Raw genomic sequence first — 19,401 nt, 5'->3', positions numbered from 1 at the left:
ACCCAATGCTCCATATTAAAGGCTGATATAAAAGCCATCCACATAATTTCTCTGAATGGCCATGACCACAGTTCAGGGCCTGTGAGCTTTGCTGGCTGCATAGACAAAAGCCCATGGAAAAAATTACTATTAGAGGAGACTAATGATCAGCCTCAGCAAGATCATGGCTTTTGCTTCTCTCATTTATCCATACGTTGTTCTTTGTTAAATAAAAAGTGATTTTTATTCACATGCATAACTGCTTACAGATGTTCCCATACATGTTTAGGCAGCAAACACACATGTTACAACTAAGGAAATGAAAAAAAACCTTGAAAAATCCCCACTACCTTGTGCAATAATAAGGTAAAGCAGATGCAACGAGAGGCAAGGCAAAAGCCACTGTTCCAGCACAGCAAAGACTGCAGCTTTGGCCACCACGCAGTGCCCCACCTTCCTCTCACTTCTTGCTGAGAACTTGGCTTACATTGGATGAAAACCTCTTTTAATGAAATTTCTCATTTTAATGAGAAAAATAAGACTATGATGCTACACATCCTATCTAATATTCTTGTTACCACATAGCTTTTCACAGGATGTTTTCTCGATTTAATTACGTTATGTTTAGTCTCCTATATTCATACAAGGCCATGCCTGGGCATGGCTTTTCACAGGACCCAGGATGAGTTACTTGGTTCTCCCCCATGCTTATAGGCTAAGGTCACCTCCTAATAATGAATCTGCATGATCTGGGCTTTAGCAGGGCTTTCCCAACGGTCGTCCATCCCATGGGGCAGCAAACAGGGTGGTAAATCATGGGGTGGAGAGAGTGCTGGGGGAAAGGCTTTCCCTGGCTAACTGGAGGGCAGGACTCCAGGAAGATGCTGCCACTGGTACTCTGGATGCTGATGCGCCCATGATGCCGAGTGCTGACACTTTCTGAGAGCACTTGTGGTTGTTGATTCGTCACCCACACCCCACTTCATCTTCTCTTCAGCAAGAGGAAAAAGGGGGGGGAAAGGTAATTGCTCATGCTTATCAGCGTGAGTGTTAAAGTCTCCCCTTGCAGGCTCTAAAACTGACATGGTGCTGAGAGGGGTGGAGGAGGGAAGGCATCAATGCCCACTGCTTCTTCCTCTCCCGCTTCATGGATGGCCATGTTGTCCAAAGCTAGGGCAATGGGACAGCATCATGGCATGGGTGTCCACACCGATCTCGCTAAGACTTTCCAAAGGCACAAGTGATTTGGGGTGCCTCAAGCATGGAGGCTCCACCTGTAGCCCTGGAGAAATGGAGAGCTGCTCCCTGAGGCCCCTTTAAAAAGCCAGCCCCATGGGGTGGGAAGCATCTGCTCCTGGCAAGCAAACACAGACTGCATGCCTCAGCTGGGAAACACACTGTGGAGAGCAAGAGGCTCTGACAAAGCCCATCCCTGTATCTTTTTTCCTCCTGTTGCTTTTGAATTACCTCTCAGCCCTGACACTTGAGGACCTGCCTGGCTGGGGTGCTGCTGCACCCCATCACAGTGGGCTGCTGGGCAAGAGCCTAAGGGGTGACAGGAGTGGGATGGCCTCTGCCTGAGCATGCTCAGAAAGCATTTTGCACTTGATTGCCTTCTGCTGAAATAGCCTGGCATTTTGGTTAGAAGATATTTCTGCAAGCCTTGGAAGAGTTTTTGCACAGCTGTGCCTTAAAAGAGCAGGCAGGATCACTTTTCACAGTGGGGTAGGTTTGCCCTTTAGTCTCCTGACAGTGAAGAGAAAGAGCGAGCGAGAGATTTAAATCTTCAGATCCCACGTTCAAAATGCACATTGGCAGCAGCCCAGGCCTGCCAAGGCAGGGCGCATGGCACAGGACACATGGCACATGGCAATGGCACAGGGTGCTTGCCGGGATGGCACCTTGCCTGGCCCCGGCTGCGGGCAGTGGCTTATGCTGGCTCCCAGGCACACATCACCTTGCCCACAGGGGGAAAGGCAGAGCTCGGCTCTGGCAACTTGTTCCTGCCTAATCCACTTAGAAAACTCCCCTCTGTGCTCCAACCTCTCTGGCTGTGATGTTTTGGAAACAGCAAAGGCATCTTCAAAAGGCCCAGTGCAAGCCACTGAAAGGCTGCCAGTGACTTCCCCCAGCCTTGAGCAGTGCCTCTCACTGCTTCTTTAACCCTTTCCAGGGCCCCTGTGGGCTCTTCAGCTGCCCAAGCCTCCAGTTTTTGAAGTTGCTGGGGTGGGGGTGGGGGGTGAAGGCACCCCAAAAAAATCTCTCTGTGCCCCTCCTTTGAAAATCCATGCTGAGACCATTATTTGGTAACTGTCGCCTTTCTCAAGCAGTTGTGGATTGTTTCAGGAGAAGTCTCCTCCTCCTCTTTCATACTCCTTGTGATCCCTTCTCCAGGGCATCCTACAAGCAGCAGGGGAACCACCTTTTGGAGAGCCAAGCACCCGCACGCAGTCTCACATCGCCGCTGGGATTTGCCAGGCAGGCGTGCCGTGCCTGCCAAAGGTCGGTTGGTTCACCGCAGCGAGTCCTCAAACACCGTCAGGTTGCGCTCCTGGATGTACCGCAGCAGGATGCGTGCCCGCCTGTCGATGGTCCGAAGCAGGGGTCTCAGGCCCTCAGCACCGCCCTGGCTCTCCCAGAGCTCCCGGTCCATGTGCAGCGACTCCAGCAGCAGGTTCTGCAACCTGCCCGACCGCAGCGTGGCCACCGCTGCTGCAGGGAAGCTGCAGCAGAGGAGCAGAAGAGAGAGGGAGGGAAGGGGTTACACAGGGAAAGCCTAGCAGGGAGGAGGGGAGCAGCAGGGCCGAGCAAAGGCCACCCCTGCTTTTAGCAGAAATGCATATCCACCTAGAGGAACATAGGAACATAGGATGAGGAGCACTCTGCTTAAAACTGCCCACGGTGAGCATGCAGGACAGCTCCATCAGAAACGGGTCCAAATAAGCTCTAAAACAAGGGGCCTATAGTGTGCCAAAATGCCCGACAGGCAACGACGCAAGAAATGCTGACTATTTGTTATTTTTGCACAGCTGCCAATTTGAGAGGGGAAAGTAGGCTTTGGAGACTGCCATCGGCCAGCCAGAGCAGGATGAAGAGCTAGTTTCAGGGCAGGAGCACGTGTGATGGGTTAGGAAGCCTACCCGCTTGCCCTGTCCTGGGTGGGAGGTGGCCCCGCTTGACACAGGTGCCGGACTGGGGAGGCCAGGAGCAGCAGGAAAGTGTGCACTGAGGGCTCTGTCCATCCCTGCGTCCAAGCTCAGCCCTCACCTGGGACAAGCCCCCAGGAGCGTGCACTTCGCCCTTCCTACCTGTCTATGCCTTGCAGGAGCCTGAAGTTGAGCTTCTCCTCAGGGTGTTGGAGCCTGCCTGCATTGTCGATGAACACCAGCCGGGACGGTGCGCTCCTCCGGACCTGCCAGCGGGACAAGAAGGAAAAGTTCCCTTACCACAGGGAGTCACCAGCTTGGGGGTTTGGGCTGCTTTTTTAATGCATTGAGAAATGCTGAGAGCATTTGGGGGCCAGCAGCTGACAAAGCCCAGGTTCCTCCGTGCCCAGACACACCTCCCACCATGGACCCAGCATCACCATGGGACCTACATCCCCTTTTCTGCCACCTCAGCCCTGCAGGCACCTCCCAGGCACCTTCAACTTAGTCCCAGAGCAGCCCCTGGGGAGTGGGGGTCGTACCAGGATGTGGACAAGGACCAGCTCTGCTGGGTTTCGGCACTTCTCGTGGAGCATCTCCTCCATGCAGGGCTCAGAGGCGTCAGGCTGAAACCCACAGCAGTAGCGGTCCAGGCGGTCATGAACCTGTGGGAGACATTTGTGGACCTTAGCGGGGACAGGAGCCCAGGACAGGGAGGTCCAGTTGTGAACTTTTCTTGCTCAGAGGAAAATAAGTTTCTAAGGATCTTCAGTAGACATGAAAAGGAAAAGCTTTTTGTCACACTGGTGAGCGAGAGAGGCAGGGAAGCATTCAGAAGCTGAGCTGACTTGCAAACCCCCCTTGGCCTGGAGAAGAGACCAACAAAGGTGGTGATGACAGGCCTTCCTGATGGAGTTCAGACACCTTCTGCACCTGGTACCTCCACACTCCGTATTTGCACAGAACAAACAGGTCACGCTTCCAGCTGAAACCAAGGGAAGACATACACGGTGATGAATGTGAAAAAAAATCAACAAAAGCACCCAAGGAAACCTAGGTTTTGAAACCTCAGAAAGAGATACTTTTTTTTCCTCAGGCCAAGTCTCAGTGCACTGGATGATGGTTTTATCTGGCTCCTGTCACAGATACGCCCTTTCATCCATCCCTATGGTAACCTGAGCAGCTCTCAATGGAAAGACGAATGGAAAAGGATTGGCAAGCGAAAAAGCAATTTGTGCGCTACACAGAGCATGCCTGACATGTAAGCTGGGCCATGGTGACTTGTTTTAACTACATTTGTGTTTAATTATTTGCAGGTGCTGCTAAGGCTTTGCGTACTCGAGGCTGTCAAGCCCCCCTCTTCCCACCCCAAACCCCTGCAGAAACCCCAGTGCTGCTTGGCAGTTTCCAGTGTTTCAACCGTGCCCTCAGAGGGATGAGGGACTTTTAAAAGACATAAATCTGCCAGACCCAGCTTCAGTAATCCTGCCCTGGTATTCATGAAGCTTCCTTAGCTTTGCCAGAAGTAGCCAGCACATCCTCTCTGGTGGCCTGTGGGGCAGATAGAACCACACTGGCTGGCTCACCACCTCCAGCTCCGGACGCCTGTTTGCAACATTACAGCAAAAATATCCCCATATATATATATATTATTTCCTTTAAATAGATATAAAATGAATATATTTTCCAGTTGCAGCACAAAGGCATCCAACTTTCTCATTTGCTCAGGGTTGCTGGTACCAACCTGGGAGCCAGGGCCTGGGGTGCAGAGAGGCTCCTGGCACTGTTGTGGAGCCTGTCTCAGGTGAGCCCAGGGCGATCTACAGGTGATGACTTAGGCAGAAGCCAAGCAACCCACAGTGGCTGCCTATTCCCCTCACCCTGATCAGCAGCACAATTTATCTATTACAGGTTGTGCTTTGAGAAAGAGTTCAGTCTGAGTCCAAACACTAATCAAGCACTGGAGAAGACGTTGCAGGAAACACAAAGTTTGATTGCCATAGCCGTTACATTCATAACCCTTTGAGGAGGAAGATTAGTCCCACACCGGAGCCCCTTAACAAAACCTTCTGTTTCCTGAGGTTTAATGAAGCACTCAGGTCAGCATTTCTTCATTGGGAGACATGCTGGTTGAAAGTGTTAAAGTGTCTTTTGACACAAAAAACGTGGAAATGAAAGAAAACCTCACATTTCCTCCATGCATCTCCTTGGTCTACCTGCTGGAAAGCTCAGCACTCCAGTTTTTCTCATCTGCCAGGTTGTTTTCCAGGCTTCACAGAAAGTGAAGACAACCCGTGATGACTTACAGAGACATTAAATGGGCTGAGACCTCCACCCACGCACCCACAAGTGCCTGTGAAACTGAGGTGGATGGGTGCTGGACCCACAGAGGTGTAAGGTGGAGGCTGGACCTAATGTCCTAGTGGAGCCCTGGAAGGTGGACCAGCCGGCTGTGGAGATGCTAGAGTGCTGTTGACATGTTGACAAGCCCTCCCTCCCCTGGCCCTCCCCAGGTTGGTTATATTAATTTCTCCTCGCCAGAGCCTAAACGGTTCTAATGAATGGAACACCAGGTCATACTGCTGAAACATGAATACATGAGCTGCATCTTCTCCCATCCAAGCTCAAACCCTGTGAGAAGCTCACTGTCAGCCCCTCTTTGGTCTCACACAAAGCTCAGCCACCCCAGAGCATCTCCTTGGGTCTGATAGATCTTTCCAGCCGTGACTTAGCCTGGGTTGGCTTCCCCCATGGAAAACTTCCTTGTTCTCCCCCAGGCTGGGAAGCCAGTGCCACAGAGCAGGGATGTGGCTGCAGCCCTTCAGAGTTGATGCATTTTTGGCCCTTTTTAAAGTGCAGGACAAAGCCATCAGCAGCTGCCCCCTTCCCACCAGGCTCAGCATTTTTCCCCCAGAAGAGCTTTGCACCAAGAGGGTTGTTCCCTTGTGGCAAACACCAAGAGAAATAAATACAGAAACAGCCCAATTTTAAGGCTAATTGAAGAAAACCACCAAGATTTCAATGCCAATGTACAGCAGGGCTCAAAGCTGGCAGCTTCTCCTTCCCCAGCAGGGGCTGTGAGAGGCTAAAGCCATTCCTGAAGGATGCTGTTTCTCTTCTATAACATCCTGCTGACTTGGTGCCTCTTTACCTTTACTTGACTTTTCCACATGGGAGGATCCTATTAGAGTTATTGAGGAAAGCCTGTGGATTGCCCTTGGATTTATCATTGCGCTGCTTCGTCCCTCCAAGGGGAAGTCTCCATAAAACTAGATATTTTCTCCTGGACACTCAGCCTTTCCATTGCACTCGACAGCATATTGGCCTAGGGAAGGGAAGGGGGTTGGTTAATCTTCTCGTTTCTCTGGCTGTTTCAGCTAAAATATTTCCCAGCCCAGCCAGGACTGCTCCACCTCTGCCAGCCATAGTCTGAGGTTATAAAGATTAATGCTCAGGCTTTGCCAAAAAACAGAGAGAATAATAAGAACACGTATTTTAATAGGTTTTTTTTTCCCCTTTCTTTCTTCACTTCTTTCTTATTTTAATACTTGCCTTTTCAGGCACTTTCCCCTTGTCTGATAACCAAAGCTCCAGCCCCAAGGTGCCTAAACAGGCTTTTTTCCACAGAAATAATTTTTGCCTCCTCACAGCCGCCCTCTAAGAAATAGTAACTCTCTGGGACGCTGTCATAATCCCTCGTAGCAGCAGGGTATGATTTTCCAGACAGAAGATTAAGCACTATTAATGCTGAAGAGGCAGAGGAGCAGGGGGAAAGCAATGCTGTACAAAGGGACGGGTACCCTGTTTTCCAGTGCCAGCAGCGCATCCCCAGACTTTGATCTGATGGGGCTGATGCAGAACACGCTGCGTGCCCCTAGTGATGCCTTATCCCAAGCCATGCAAAGCGAAGCCAATGGAGCCATGCCAGGAGAAAGCTCACCCATGTGAGAATGGACTCGCTGCGTTCAAAACCCCTGCAAGTCCCAGGCATGGACCATTCTTGGGCCAAACTGCTTCTGCACAAAGCTTTGCCGCTCCCCATTAGCTAATGAGTAAAATTACAGCCCAAGAAACTGCAGCCTATGTGACCCCACAGAGGAGAAGGAGACCATGGTCAGACAAGGCAGCTGCAGGGGGACCCGGGCAGCACAGCTGGTGGGACAAGTGGTCTCCGTCGCTCCAGCCCTACCTGAAGGAGAAAGTCGAAGAGGGCCAGGCGACTCCACTCGCCACGAGGGATGCTGGAGCAGGAAGCATCCCCAGCTGTCACCGCTGGTCCATGGGGCTGCAGCATCTCCTGGTACTGCAGCCACCCCAGGGCGCAGGAGTTCTGGTCATTGTTGACATCCTCCAGGTGCCAGAGGTCAGGTGCCCACCAGATGATGGGTCGCAGGGAGCCGTCGGTGTAGCTGTAGGGCAGGAGGTGGCTGGTAAAGCGCCGGGCCACAGCGGGCAGGCTGCGGTTCAGCCCCAGCACCCTGTCCAGGTGGAAGGCCAGCACCTCATAGAGGTCCCTGGGGCGCTTGATGAGCCCACAGCGCCCATCCTGGCACTCCCACTCTGGGCTGGCTGGCGAGGCATCCCGCTCAGCGTCCCCCATGGCCCGCAGCCCCACTCGCAGGACTTGCCCATGGGCTGGGACACGGGTTTTGGAGACCACCTGCCCACTGGCCAGCAGTTGCATCTTCTGAAGGTCATCATTGGAGAGCCACGGGGGAGCATCACCCCCCACACCCCGCCGCCGCCTCCTGCCCTGGCCAGGAGGCTGGTCCCACTGCAGGTGAACTGGGGATATGGGGAGCCTTTTGCTGCGAGTCTGGACCCCGGACAGGGGGGCAGCTGCCTCTGGCTGGGGGCCAGGGGGGGACAATGCTGGCAGCGGGTGGGGGGAGCGGTCTGGGGGGGGGGGCAGGTGGGAGAGGGCCAGCAGGGCCAGGGCCAGCAGCACCCCCAGGGCTGCTGAGGCAGGGGGCTTCAGCCCCGTCCTTCGCCATGGTCGCTGGGCCTGTGGGGAGAGAAAGGGAGAGCATTACCAGAGGATCCCGTGTGGTACTATGGCCAAGGACCCCCAGACCTATGTGCCCCCTGCCCCAGGCAGAGCTCTCAATAAACTTTAAGGGGTTTGCTTTGGAGGTGCAGCCCCTCTGCTTGTGTTCCCCACACACTCGCTGCCTCCATGGCGTGTAGCAGAAGTATGGATGGCAGCATGATTTGTGCCAGAAATTAGCTGCAGTCCCTTCAGGAGCTGATCAGAGCAAGGGCTGCCCCACCACAGACATTACCATGCCTGCAGCGATGATGTACAGGATCACCCTATGGGTGATGAATTCTTCACGATCAAATATTTTGCTTTAAAGACTCAAGAAATTAAAAAGAAAAAAATAATAAAATAAATAGACCAAACCAGAGCAAATTCCTGGCTGGATGCGAACACTTTCCAGTTCCTAGGAGGTTTTTATCTTCAGACCTTACTTTGGGCATCCTCAGTGGTTCCTATTTTGGTTGCATACTGAACCCATAACCCAGATCCCCACGCCCTCATTCACAGGACATCTCAATGTGTGCTGAGACACAGCCTCTAGAGCTCTGCCCGTTGCTGTGTCCGGCGTCAGGAGCTGGGACAGCCTACATTTTAAAAGGATGCAAACTGCTGTATCTAAAACCTAAAATATTCTGATTCCAAGCACCAAGGAACTGCCTTTAGATGGGTACTACCAAGTTTTGGTGTATGTATCTTTACACACACAGCTTTCCCCGCTCCGGCTTTTAGCTTTTAGTCATACTTTCTTCTCTGAAGAGACTTACAAAAATTATATAGGCTGGAAAGGCAGTTATAAGCAAATGCTATGCAAGTCTCCTCTCACCGCTAAGCTCATCTCTCCCCTTTGGCCTAAAGCAACCCCACTCATCCAGCACTGGGGCTGCCCCAAGCACAGCACCTTCCCATTTGGGGTGAGGTGGAGGGGTGCGATGGGGCAGCACTGGGAGACCCTCCCAGCCCACCCCAACCCTGGGCCACGCCGCACCCCCACCACGCTCACCTGGGCTCAGGTGCTTTAACGAGCTTCCAGGGGCTGGAGCAGCAAAAGGCACCTTGGTGCCGTTTCTCTGCTTTACAACGGGCATTTCCAAGTGGCTCAAACCCATGTTGGAAATTGAGGCACTGTTCAAATGGATACATTTTTCTGCAATTATTTATTTTGGAAGCATAAGTGTATCTATGGCAGACACAGCGGGACAATACAGTGCCAGAGAAGGGATAAGAGACTGTTTATAAAAGGAAAATCCTGGAAAAAACCAAAACTCTGAAAAACTGGAGGGAGGTGAGAGCCAGTAGCCAGAATGACTTCCAGAAGGCAGCTGGGTGAGCAGAAGCATTTCCAGCCACAGGGCTTTTAGGACCGCAGGCTCCCACCAGCTGCAGGGACCCACCACCAGCACAACTCCAGCCCTCAAAGGAGCTGCCCCAGGTGACCCCAGTGCATGAGCCCCTTCACAAGCTGATCCAGCACTATCCTAAAATCCATCAGGTTTCATGTCCTCACTGTGGGGAGGCTGGTTCAGGTGTCCCCACGGTGAGGAGCCACATCCCTCCCAAAGACAGTATGTCAGCCGAGGTGGGTAAGGGGAGCCACAAAGCCACCAACTTGCTGGCAGCAACCATGGGGGGTTTCCTTCAAGGTCTCCCTCTCAAGGACTGAGCAGATTTAATGCAGCTTATAATAGCTAGCAATGGAGTGATTCAACTTTATAGTTCTCACTTAATTTTTCCTCTCCCAGAAATACAACGTAGTGCAGCAAAATATATCCACCAGGCCAAATTTGTTGCCCACACACAGCTTACACCGAGCTCTGCCGGGAGCTGGGGCTGCCTGGTACAGGGCTTTGGAACCTGCTGGGGGACACCCTGTCTTACCAGTCCCTTAAAGCCGCAGAGTGAAGAGAAGCTAGTCCAGGGTGAGACTGTTCACGGGCATATCTACCCTAGACCACGGGTAGGGTTATTCAAGGCTTGGGATTAACTGTCACAGGCATCATACTACCTGGCTAAATTATTGCCTTAGGCCCCTTTCTGGGCAGGGGATGAGCATGAATACCCCTGAGCAGCCCCAAGGGGCAGCAGAACTTCTACCAAGTGGCTGGTTGTGATGCCTCCTCAGCTCTCCCACTTGGATGGGATAATGATGTGCCGTGTAACCATAGCCAACGCCAGCTAACACAGGTGGCACCTGAGTTCAGCTACCCAAAACCTTCATGCCCTGCATTTCAAGCAAGTCCCGCAGAGTGCAGACACATTTGTATTCCCAAGTACCCGCAACCCAGGTCTGGCAATCTGAGCAAGAGTTTAAGGGAGGCACAATGTCTAAATCATAGTTTAACCACAGTAAAATAACACTGTGGCTTTAAAAGGCCAGACCATATCCTGATATCCATACTCCTTTCAGGTCATCACTGGAAGTGCTTCACAGTCTGTCCCTCCAACCCCGAAGTATGCTGAATTAATTGCAATGACACCTATGGAGTTAATCCTCATGGACAGGATTAACTGTAAGTCTCAGTACTCCCATCTGCATCCAGCAGAGTTCCCTTCCCAACCCGTGCTTCCCTTGGCAAGTTTTCCCAGCACCTCCCCCATCCCACCCTTCTGGAGACACACAGCCCACTGTGTCCTCACCAAAACGCTCTTCTTCTGCACAAAGGATTTGCAGGATGATCATTTTTGTCATCTGCCCGATAATAACCCTTTGGCTACTTACACCATCCCTGGGCATGCAAACTGCCTAGCTGCCAAAAATCCCAATATCCTGGCGGGGTGAGGGTGCATGCCGGAGCCATTCGAAGAACCTTGGAAACACTGCAGGAAAAATCCTTTTTAATCCACATCTGGAGAGTAGTGGATGCCAAATGGATGGCAATGATTGCATGGTTTTTAATGTCAAGTCAGTTTACAGTCCAAGTGGTTAAGGAATCATTATTGTCCAAACTGACTTCATCTTCTCTGTCAGTGGGCTCGGGTTTGGGCACCACAAGTTACAGCTTCATTTCTTTCCCAATCTGACCTTGAAATCCTGTGCTGTGAAGCTGGGAGAGGGCCACTGCAGGCTCCCTTCCCCAGTGCCATTCAGGGCTTCCCTGCCACATCCACAATAAAACAAACAAAAAAAAAAGTGCAAGTACAGTCTCTGTGTTATTTCTGGCAGTTGGTAATGCAAATTTAATCATAACCTAAATGATAAAACATTGCAGAAATAATACTGTATTTACAAGCCCAGGGTAAATACTTTTCCAAAGAAACTTTCTCTGAGCCCATGCTGTAAAAAAATGCTGAAGTTAAAGCTATGGCTTCGTTTCAGCCTGAAATGCAAACCATACGTACAGCTCTGCTTTGCCAGTCTGACATACTGACAGTACAGCATGTCTTTGCTAGAAATTAGGTCCATTTCCCAGTGGACAAGCTACAGGCAAAACCCATAAAAAGGCTTAAGAGAAGTACTGTTTTTTCCAGGGTGCCAATGAGTAAATAATATATACCCTCGCTCATCAAAGGGACATACAGCATGGCCCGGGCTCCCAAAGGCACAGTGGAGAGGCTATGCAGCCTGGCTGCCTGGGGACAAAACTCCCAAGTATGGCGGGGAGGGGGGGTGGGGTGGGGGTGGGGGCGTGGGGGGGGTGTGTGTGCATGGGTGTGTGTTATCCTCGACATTGTATTCCCAGGACACTTGAACCTTGGCAGAATTTGAAGCAGAGAAGTCTGTTTTCAATTTCTTTTCAAAGAGCATCAAATTGCCTTTGTCAAGCTGAAAGAAAAGAAAACCAAACCCCAAACGTCATGATCCAAGAATGTAAGAAACAGCCCTAAAACTAGAAAGATGCCATGGCAATATATGGCCTTTAAAAATGGAATTGATCCCTGTTTTCCCTCTGGCATCCAAAAGAGTGCTCCTGCTCTTGCACCAGCACTGCCAGACCCCTCCAGCAGCAAATCCCACTGTCCCAAAGAGGTGACCAAGGGAGCCAGAACAGCTCAGCCACAGCCACGGCCCTCTTGGCCACCTGCCTGCCCTAGGCTCCCAAGCTCAGAGGACTGCTGAAGGCTGCTGGTGAGTGGGTTAAAAGCAGGTATGTGCATTTATCTGGATGCATACCATGCAGGGTCTATTTTGCATGGGGGGTGCAGCACACAGAGCTGTACTTAACCTCCCAGCACTGTGCTCGCTGCCTGCCCGATGAACCACAAAACCGCCTGGGCAGCAGAAGACTGCCTGCCATGACCGATTTTAACAAAGACTGCTTGAAAAGCAACAGGGAAACCTCCTCTAGCTACCCCTCACCCCTGGGAACATCTCCAGAGCCTTGCACCCAACACATGGTGCTCGCAGAAGATCCGAGCATGTTGGGGAGAGAGGCTGAGAGTAGGTGTGTCAACCAGATCTGGGAGGGGAACAGCCTCTTCCTTTTGGTATCATCCAGGAGTGTTTTGGCTTGTTAAAGGCATGGCACATGGGCTAAGCTCACTGCTGGGGACCCATAACCATGCTGAGGGTGTGGAAGGAGACAATACCCCTCCACCGCCAGAGTGACTCTGGGCAAGTCTGAGCAGAAGGAAATCCTTGGCAGCATCCGTCACCCATCATTCAAGTGTTTAAGTGCTTTCCTATATCATCCTGCTCAGAGAAGACAGATGGCTTGCAGAGTGGGAATTTACTAAAGACAGCTATTAAATGATGACTGCCAGCCGCAAAGGTAGCCCCGCTCAGAGCAGCTGCCCAGGGGGCAGATCCACTGTGCTCCCCCAGCACATGGGTACACCACCACCCACCCTCACCCGCATTGCCATGGGGCACGAAGAATGGACAGCCTTTCACCCAGCCTCACGAGCCATTAGTGGCCATAATTCCTAGCAGACCCACACCAGCTTTGCATCTGGAGTTGTTTCCACCAGGGATGCAGGGGTTTTTTCCTCCAAAATGACCTTCAAGGTGGGAGGACCATGACCCCACTGCATTGTGGCCCCCTGCGGACACCCTGAAGGCCACCCTGCTCAGCACCAGGGCAGGGATGCTCGAGGTGCCCCTGCAGACCTGCTTCCACACATTGCTCCTCATGAGTGGCTTGGGAAGCTCAAGCCAGGCACTGCAGAGGTGAGAAGGGGTACCATGTTCCCACAAACCATATGCAAGGGAATCACAGCAAATGCTGGGTCAGCTGAAGGCCAGGAGATGGAAACATGATACATCACCACATGGTGCTGGGTCCCTCCCTGCAGAGTCAGCAAAGTCCTCATAGCTGGCACACAAACCTTCCCACCAGCATGTCCAAAACCAAACCAGAAAATAACCAAGTTAAGTTGCGCAGGACGAAACTTTAAAACATGATGTACTTTTGCTAAATTTTGGGCAGTCTGCAAAGCTTCTGCCTCCAGGGGATAATTTATAGTCTTAATGGCGAGACAAGCATGATTTGCGCTAGCATAGCACAACACTCCAGCAGCAGCATCAAGGGGTGAAACTGTGTCAATACTGTTCACTCTGAGCACTAACTTTGAAGGCATGGTGCCAACATGCTTCTTTTAACTTCTAAAACAATGTTGCCTTCACAGTTCTTCCCAATTATCGCTACAATCTTGGGGCAGCAAACTATAAAACCCCTGAAACCCTCAAGCTCCACAACCTCTCCCTAGTAATAACCTGGCATGTGTTTGGCTCCAGGCCCTGCATCATCCCCTTGAGCTTTTTGTTTCTCAGGGGTGAGATGTCCTGTTTCTTGCTCAATCTCCCCCACCACGGCCCACTATTTCTGTTTTTGGGAGGCCTCTTACCCTGGAGGTGCTTCTCTGCCCATCCACAGGCTGAGCACAGCCTCTTCTCATGCACCCCATCATCCAAAAGACCATTTTCAGCAAAATCTTCAGCCAGTGCTGGAAACTGCTCTGCGTAATGAGAAAATGCCAGCACTTGTACCTAACAGTGCCATCCCCATTGCACTGACTGGTCCCGGTTGAGTTACAGACCAAACAAGTACAGCTGGACCATGGGCTTGTAAAAACCCTTCAGGAGTAGCCTACAAGAGCAACAATGCTTCCAGCATCCCCAACGTCCTGTTCAGCACCTTTATGGAGCACCTAGGCCAGGAGATGGAGGACACCATGGAGGAGATGGATGGCCATCACCTAGGTGAAGGACACCACACTATGGGGTGCAGCTGATGGGAAGGCAGGGCTGCTGCTTGGGGGGACCCAGAGAGGACACATGCCATGTCCTGAACCTGGGATGGATTAAAGCCCTGCAGGGTACCAGCAGGGACTTGCTTTTCCTGTAATGACACTGACCTTACCTCTAAATCGTGGGAATTTCACTGAGAAAAAGGAAAGATTCACCATTTTCCTTGTTCCCACTGTGTAAATCTTTCAGCTTGTAGGAAGCTATATTGAGCTCTTGGTGAGGGCACTTTTCATCCTGATGCTACCTACAGCGCAGCTCAGGACCCCTCTGTTTTAATCCCAGAAGTGAAAAAAAAAAGCAGCATAAAACAAAACTGTCTCTAGGATGCCATACTTATTTTGCTTAAACAAACTAAAAGCTTTCAGATGGCTCATCCTTCTCCTGTTTAAGTTCAGAGTCAGGGCTTTTACTGCAGACTCCTGCATTTGGCTGGATCTTCTACTTCTTGGAAATGTATCTCCTAAAAGATTGCTGGTTGTCTCTCAGGACATGTCACCGAGACACACGGGTCTGCTGCCATTTACATTGTGCAAACATCTCCATTACTTTTCACCACTAAATGCCTTACATTAAGTGATACCAACCTGCACCCAAACCATCTAGGCCACTGCGAACCCAAAACAGCACCTTATGTTCACAGGGGACAGCGAGGATCTGAGTAGCTCTGAATGCATAACTGTCCTGCTAGCATCATGGGACAAGGGAGGTCCTCCTCATCTTCCCTCCTCTCTGTCCACCCATTCATCTAACCCTCACACCTAAGTGAGGGCAGCACAACCTAGAAATCCTGCCAGCGATGTCAAGGAGGGAGAGCAGCAGTTCTGCACAGCTCACTCCCTCGCTCCCCCACTGCTGCGCAGGATCCTGCCAGGTTTCCCTTTTCTCCCTCCCCTCGTCCCAGTTTCCTACCCAGCCTATTGCGCTCGGCTCCAGAAGTTTTCAGAGCAGCTTCCCCATCTGCCTGCTGAAACAGCATGAAGGGGGCCCCTTCCCCGGTGAAACAGATGTGGCTTGCCTTTGTGCAACATCTGTGCCTCATGCCCCGTTCATATTGAACAGTCTTGCCTTTGTTCATGAGGGCTGTGCAGGAGATGCTTTAGAGGGGGGCAGCAGGCTGTGACCCGCAGGCTGGACTCCTTCCCTGCAAGTCCCACACACAAACTGCCTCGAAACGCCTGGGTTTCTTCTGGTGAAAAACACCACGCTGTGTTCCCCGCAGCGCTCGGCAGCTGACAGTCCTCTGTGCTCACAGTTCCAGCTGCAGCCAGTGGCTCACACTGATGTTTCCTGTGGGATTCCCAAACCTGGGGATGCAAGAGCTGGAACCTGGGAGTAACCATGGATCCCCTTCTTACAACCCCCTCGCCTCAGCAGCTTCTCCTGCTCCACCTCTGGGCTGCTCACAAGCTTTGACTGGGCATCCCCAGTGGGGCTGCGCTGCTTGGGCTCCTCTGAATAATAGCAGCAAAGAGCAGAAGTGCTAGAAAGCCACATCTTTTTTTGCAACGTGTTTGAGGCTGCATTTAATATGAGGAGGAATACATTAAAATAAAATCTCATTTTCTTTCCTCTCGATCTTGATGAGTTTACCAATGCTGCTGCTGAGTGCTTGAGAAGCTGCTAAAATTCTTACACGCTTTGGCACTCAGTCCCATTTTATTTATTTTACTGGGGGTCACATTTTTTCTATATTTTGGGGAGGGGGCGTATTTTGATCCACTGATTTTCAGTTTTCAATTCCAACTGGTGGATGAGCACTGGGGAATGGGAGGGCTTGCTCCGCGCCTGGTGAGGGCTCACAAAACCCGCTTCAGGGTGGCAATAACGGGCAGTGCCAGGTTCCCTTGTCAGCATTTCAGTGGAGGTTGCCCAAGCCGGCTGGTTGGGTTTCCCCAAGCTGGCTGTCAGGTTTTTTCCCTTCCTGGAGAGCAGGAAAGCACATTCGTGGGATTCCAAAGGGGAGGGAGGAGAAGGACAGTGGGGCCTTTCAGCCCTGCGGGCTTTCTTCAAAACAGAATTGTTCATGCAAGCCCTGGCTGCAGCTGCAGAAAGGTAGCCCTGTTATTCCTTGTTTAAGCCATTGCTTCTCCAACAGGAAAAAAGGGAAAGAAATCTCTTTGCTGCTTGGCTCCGAATGTCGCCTGTGTCCTGCAGACCCCATCCTGGGCAAAGCCTGCCAGCAGCCGCTCTCGCCTCGCAGCAAACCCCACAGGGTGAGCGAGCCGAGCAAACATGGTACAAGCACCGGTGCAGCCCAGCTCCCAGAAAAGGGGCTTTTCCTTCAAGGCAAGGCAAATAGCTGCAGGCAGGCTGGACTTATTGAGCATTTGAAACAGAAGCGGTAATTAAGGCATTTGGCATCTGTGCCAGGAGGATTAATAAAGTGTAATCAGTCCCTCTTATATAGACTGCCTCATATGGGGTGAACGACACAGCAGTTGGAAATTACTTGCTGGCACATTTTGAACCCAGAAGAAAGAAGATGTTTCTGTAATGCAGTCATGCCCCAGCACCCACTGCTCCAGCAGGTCAGGCACATACAGCAGCCGGATCCAACAAGCAGCCGGCTGCAAGTGCACGCTCTGTGCTAACAGCAGAGCTCACAGCTGGGATCTCTCTGGCTTTCTGCAAGTGGTCACTCTCCTGGTGATTTTGAAAGAAGTAAAAAATAATCTCGAGTATCTTGCTTAGGGTTTTGCTGCAATTGAAGCAACAAGATAATCGGCTCAGGGCACAGCCTGAATTTATCCCTCATGACCGTCACTGCCCTGCCTACAGGTGCCCAGAGCAAACCCAGATTACAAGTGAAATCAAAGCAATCAATATGGGCGCCCACAAGGAGGAAGGGACTGCAGGAGCAGACCTTTCCTTGCCAAGGGAAAATGAAAATTCTGGCAAAAAATGAATAGCCCGCTCTTGCAGGGGAGACCGCATCAGGTACCTGGCACAGCCCATATACTCTTTGAAAAGCTTCATAGTGAAGGCTCATACAGGAGAGCATTACTGTGGATGACAGGCTGGTGAAGGGAGAGCTGCCTCACTTTTTTCTTTGACAGAGAGTTATCTCCAGTCCCAAAATGGTGACACAAGCCCTGGTCTTGTCTATTCTTCCTGCCATTGAATGTCAAGAAACTCCAAACAGCATAGCAAACTGTAGAATGGAAAGCATAAAACACAACAGCAGCGTCCCCATACACACAAACACTCACAGACTAGTGAAGACTGTCACAGCCTTACTGCTCCCAGAGATGCTCTGAGCCATCACCACACTCTTGGGGATGTAAAAACCTTTCAGTGACACAAGTGACACCAAAGCACCAGTTTCTGGCAGCAGCACCAGGCGCCTCCTCAGCTCATCCATTTGCAATCCCTGCCCAACACAAGCTTTGCAAGGGCTGAGGCAGCAGTGCAGAGACAGAGCCCCCCTGCCCCAGTTCAACCCCCCCGGCATGATGCTCCGGCTGTCCCCCAGCAGGACGGCAGTAGTGGGGAGGGGTGGGGACCCTGTCCCAGCTCAGCTGGCTCATGCTTGCTCAGATGGGTCTGCAAGCCAGTCACCAAGGGATGTCTCAAACCTGAGCACTAAAACTAGGCAACATGAAAAACCACCCTAAGGTTTGGAACGTGCCCTGGATGCAGGGAAATCTCTGAATGCCAATGGAAACACAACATTTCACAGGCGGGGGGGAGGCAGAAGCTTCCCCTTGCCAAACGGGCTGGTTTTGTGACTTTTTGATGAAAGCACTGTGCTTTTGGGGGACCAAATGGAAAGTGCGGAGGGGCTCTTCATGCTCTCCGTATCTATCTGCACTTTACTGCCTTCACCCCATGCTCTTCACCATGCCACCTGGGCTCTTAAAAAAAGTGGGGTTTCAGCTGAGGAAGCATAATCACCTCCCTGGCTGACAGCGCTGCCTTTACAGACATCCTTACAACCTGCTTTGTCCACCCCTAGTGCTATTAAGAACAGACATGCGCTGAAGCAGGTCCCTGCTTGCCTCACCATGCCCCAACCCACCCAAGGGTCCCACTCGACTTGCCCCCACAACAGAGACAGATGGGAAATGGCCTCGCACTTCATCCATGGGGTTGGGGTCCCTGAGCAGACCCAGCGCCGCTTCCCACTGCCAGCTAGGCAAGGAAACCCCTAAATCCTACCATGTCTTGCAGCACTGGCCAACACAGTCCTCCTCGTGTGCTTCACCACCTGCAGGCAACGTGGCACGCGGTCACCTCCTGAGCTGGGTGCCAGCTGCCTGCGGCACTTCAATGCAGCACCAGGAACCCACACAAAATACAAAAATTAAACAAATAGCAATAATAAAGAAAAATCCTCCAGCAGCTACTCAGCCCGTCTCCTCTCCCCAAGCCGCTAAGGACAGCTGGGGGCTGTCACCCTGGGGTGCCCCTCCATGCGCTCTGCAATCCCTGCTGCCCAATTCCATAATGCTGGGGGCTGTCGGGTCCCTGCCACGCCACGCCGTCAGGCAGCTCTGGTTCCCCCCTGGGCGGGAGGACACCCTTCAAACTTCAGCTGCGAGTTTTCAAACTCTGCCTCATCCCAGACCCACCTCCCTGTGGGGAGGGGAGCTGAGAGGCTGGGAAGGGGGGAACAGGCATTTGAAGAGTCTCTTTTTCACAATAAAAGCCCTTCTTGCTCCTTTTTTCTTTTTTTTTTAATATCGAAGGCTGATTTGAGTTAGGAGGCACAGGTAAAGGTTGAAGACACACGTGCTTCTCCCAAACCTGTTTGCTCCTGATGACCCTGGTGCCACAAGCAGAGGGACAAACAGAGCCCCAGGGACCACAGGTCTGCTCGTGGGTGCCCAAGAAAATGCCCTTTGGAAGTTTTCATTAACGTTGCTTTGCCTTTCAGTAACAGTCCAGCAAACAGCTGTGCTGCATCAGTGCCTGCGCAGCCCTAAAAGATTTCTTATCTGCTTAAAAGGGATTAATGCATTAAACCCATTTGTAGGGTGCTCAGGCACCTGCTTTCCAGGAGAGGGGTGACCCAGGGGGAAGTAGACCATCACAGCCACTGGCATGGCACG

At 51.7% G+C, this 19,401-nt stretch overlaps 1 protein-coding gene across 1 annotated transcript; it reads right to left on the bottom strand.

Annotated features, from left to right (window-relative positions):
• Window positions 1-247: 247 nt before the first annotated feature.
• GASK1A (golgi associated kinase 1A) lies at window positions 248-18,842 on the bottom strand. Its single transcript, XM_037387137.1, has 5 exons — window positions 18,509-18,842; window positions 7,315-8,130; window positions 3,668-3,790; window positions 3,288-3,391; window positions 248-2,702 (listed from the first exon to the last, which is right to left on the bottom strand). The coding sequence occupies exons 1-5, from the start codon at window positions 18,509-18,511 to the stop codon at window positions 2,492-2,494; spliced, it is 1,257 nt and encodes a 418-aa protein (XP_037243034.1). The 5' UTR covers window positions 18,512-18,842; the 3' UTR covers window positions 248-2,491.
• Between the last annotated feature and the right edge of the window lie 559 nt (window positions 18,843-19,401).

Source organism: Falco rusticolus, chromosome 4 (assembly GCF_015220075.1).
Source record: "Falco rusticolus isolate bFalRus1 chromosome 4, bFalRus1.pri, whole genome shotgun sequence".
Taxonomy (NCBI): Eukaryota; Metazoa; Chordata; class Aves; order Falconiformes; family Falconidae; genus Falco; species Falco rusticolus.
This window is presented reverse-complemented; position numbering and strand designations above follow the sequence as displayed.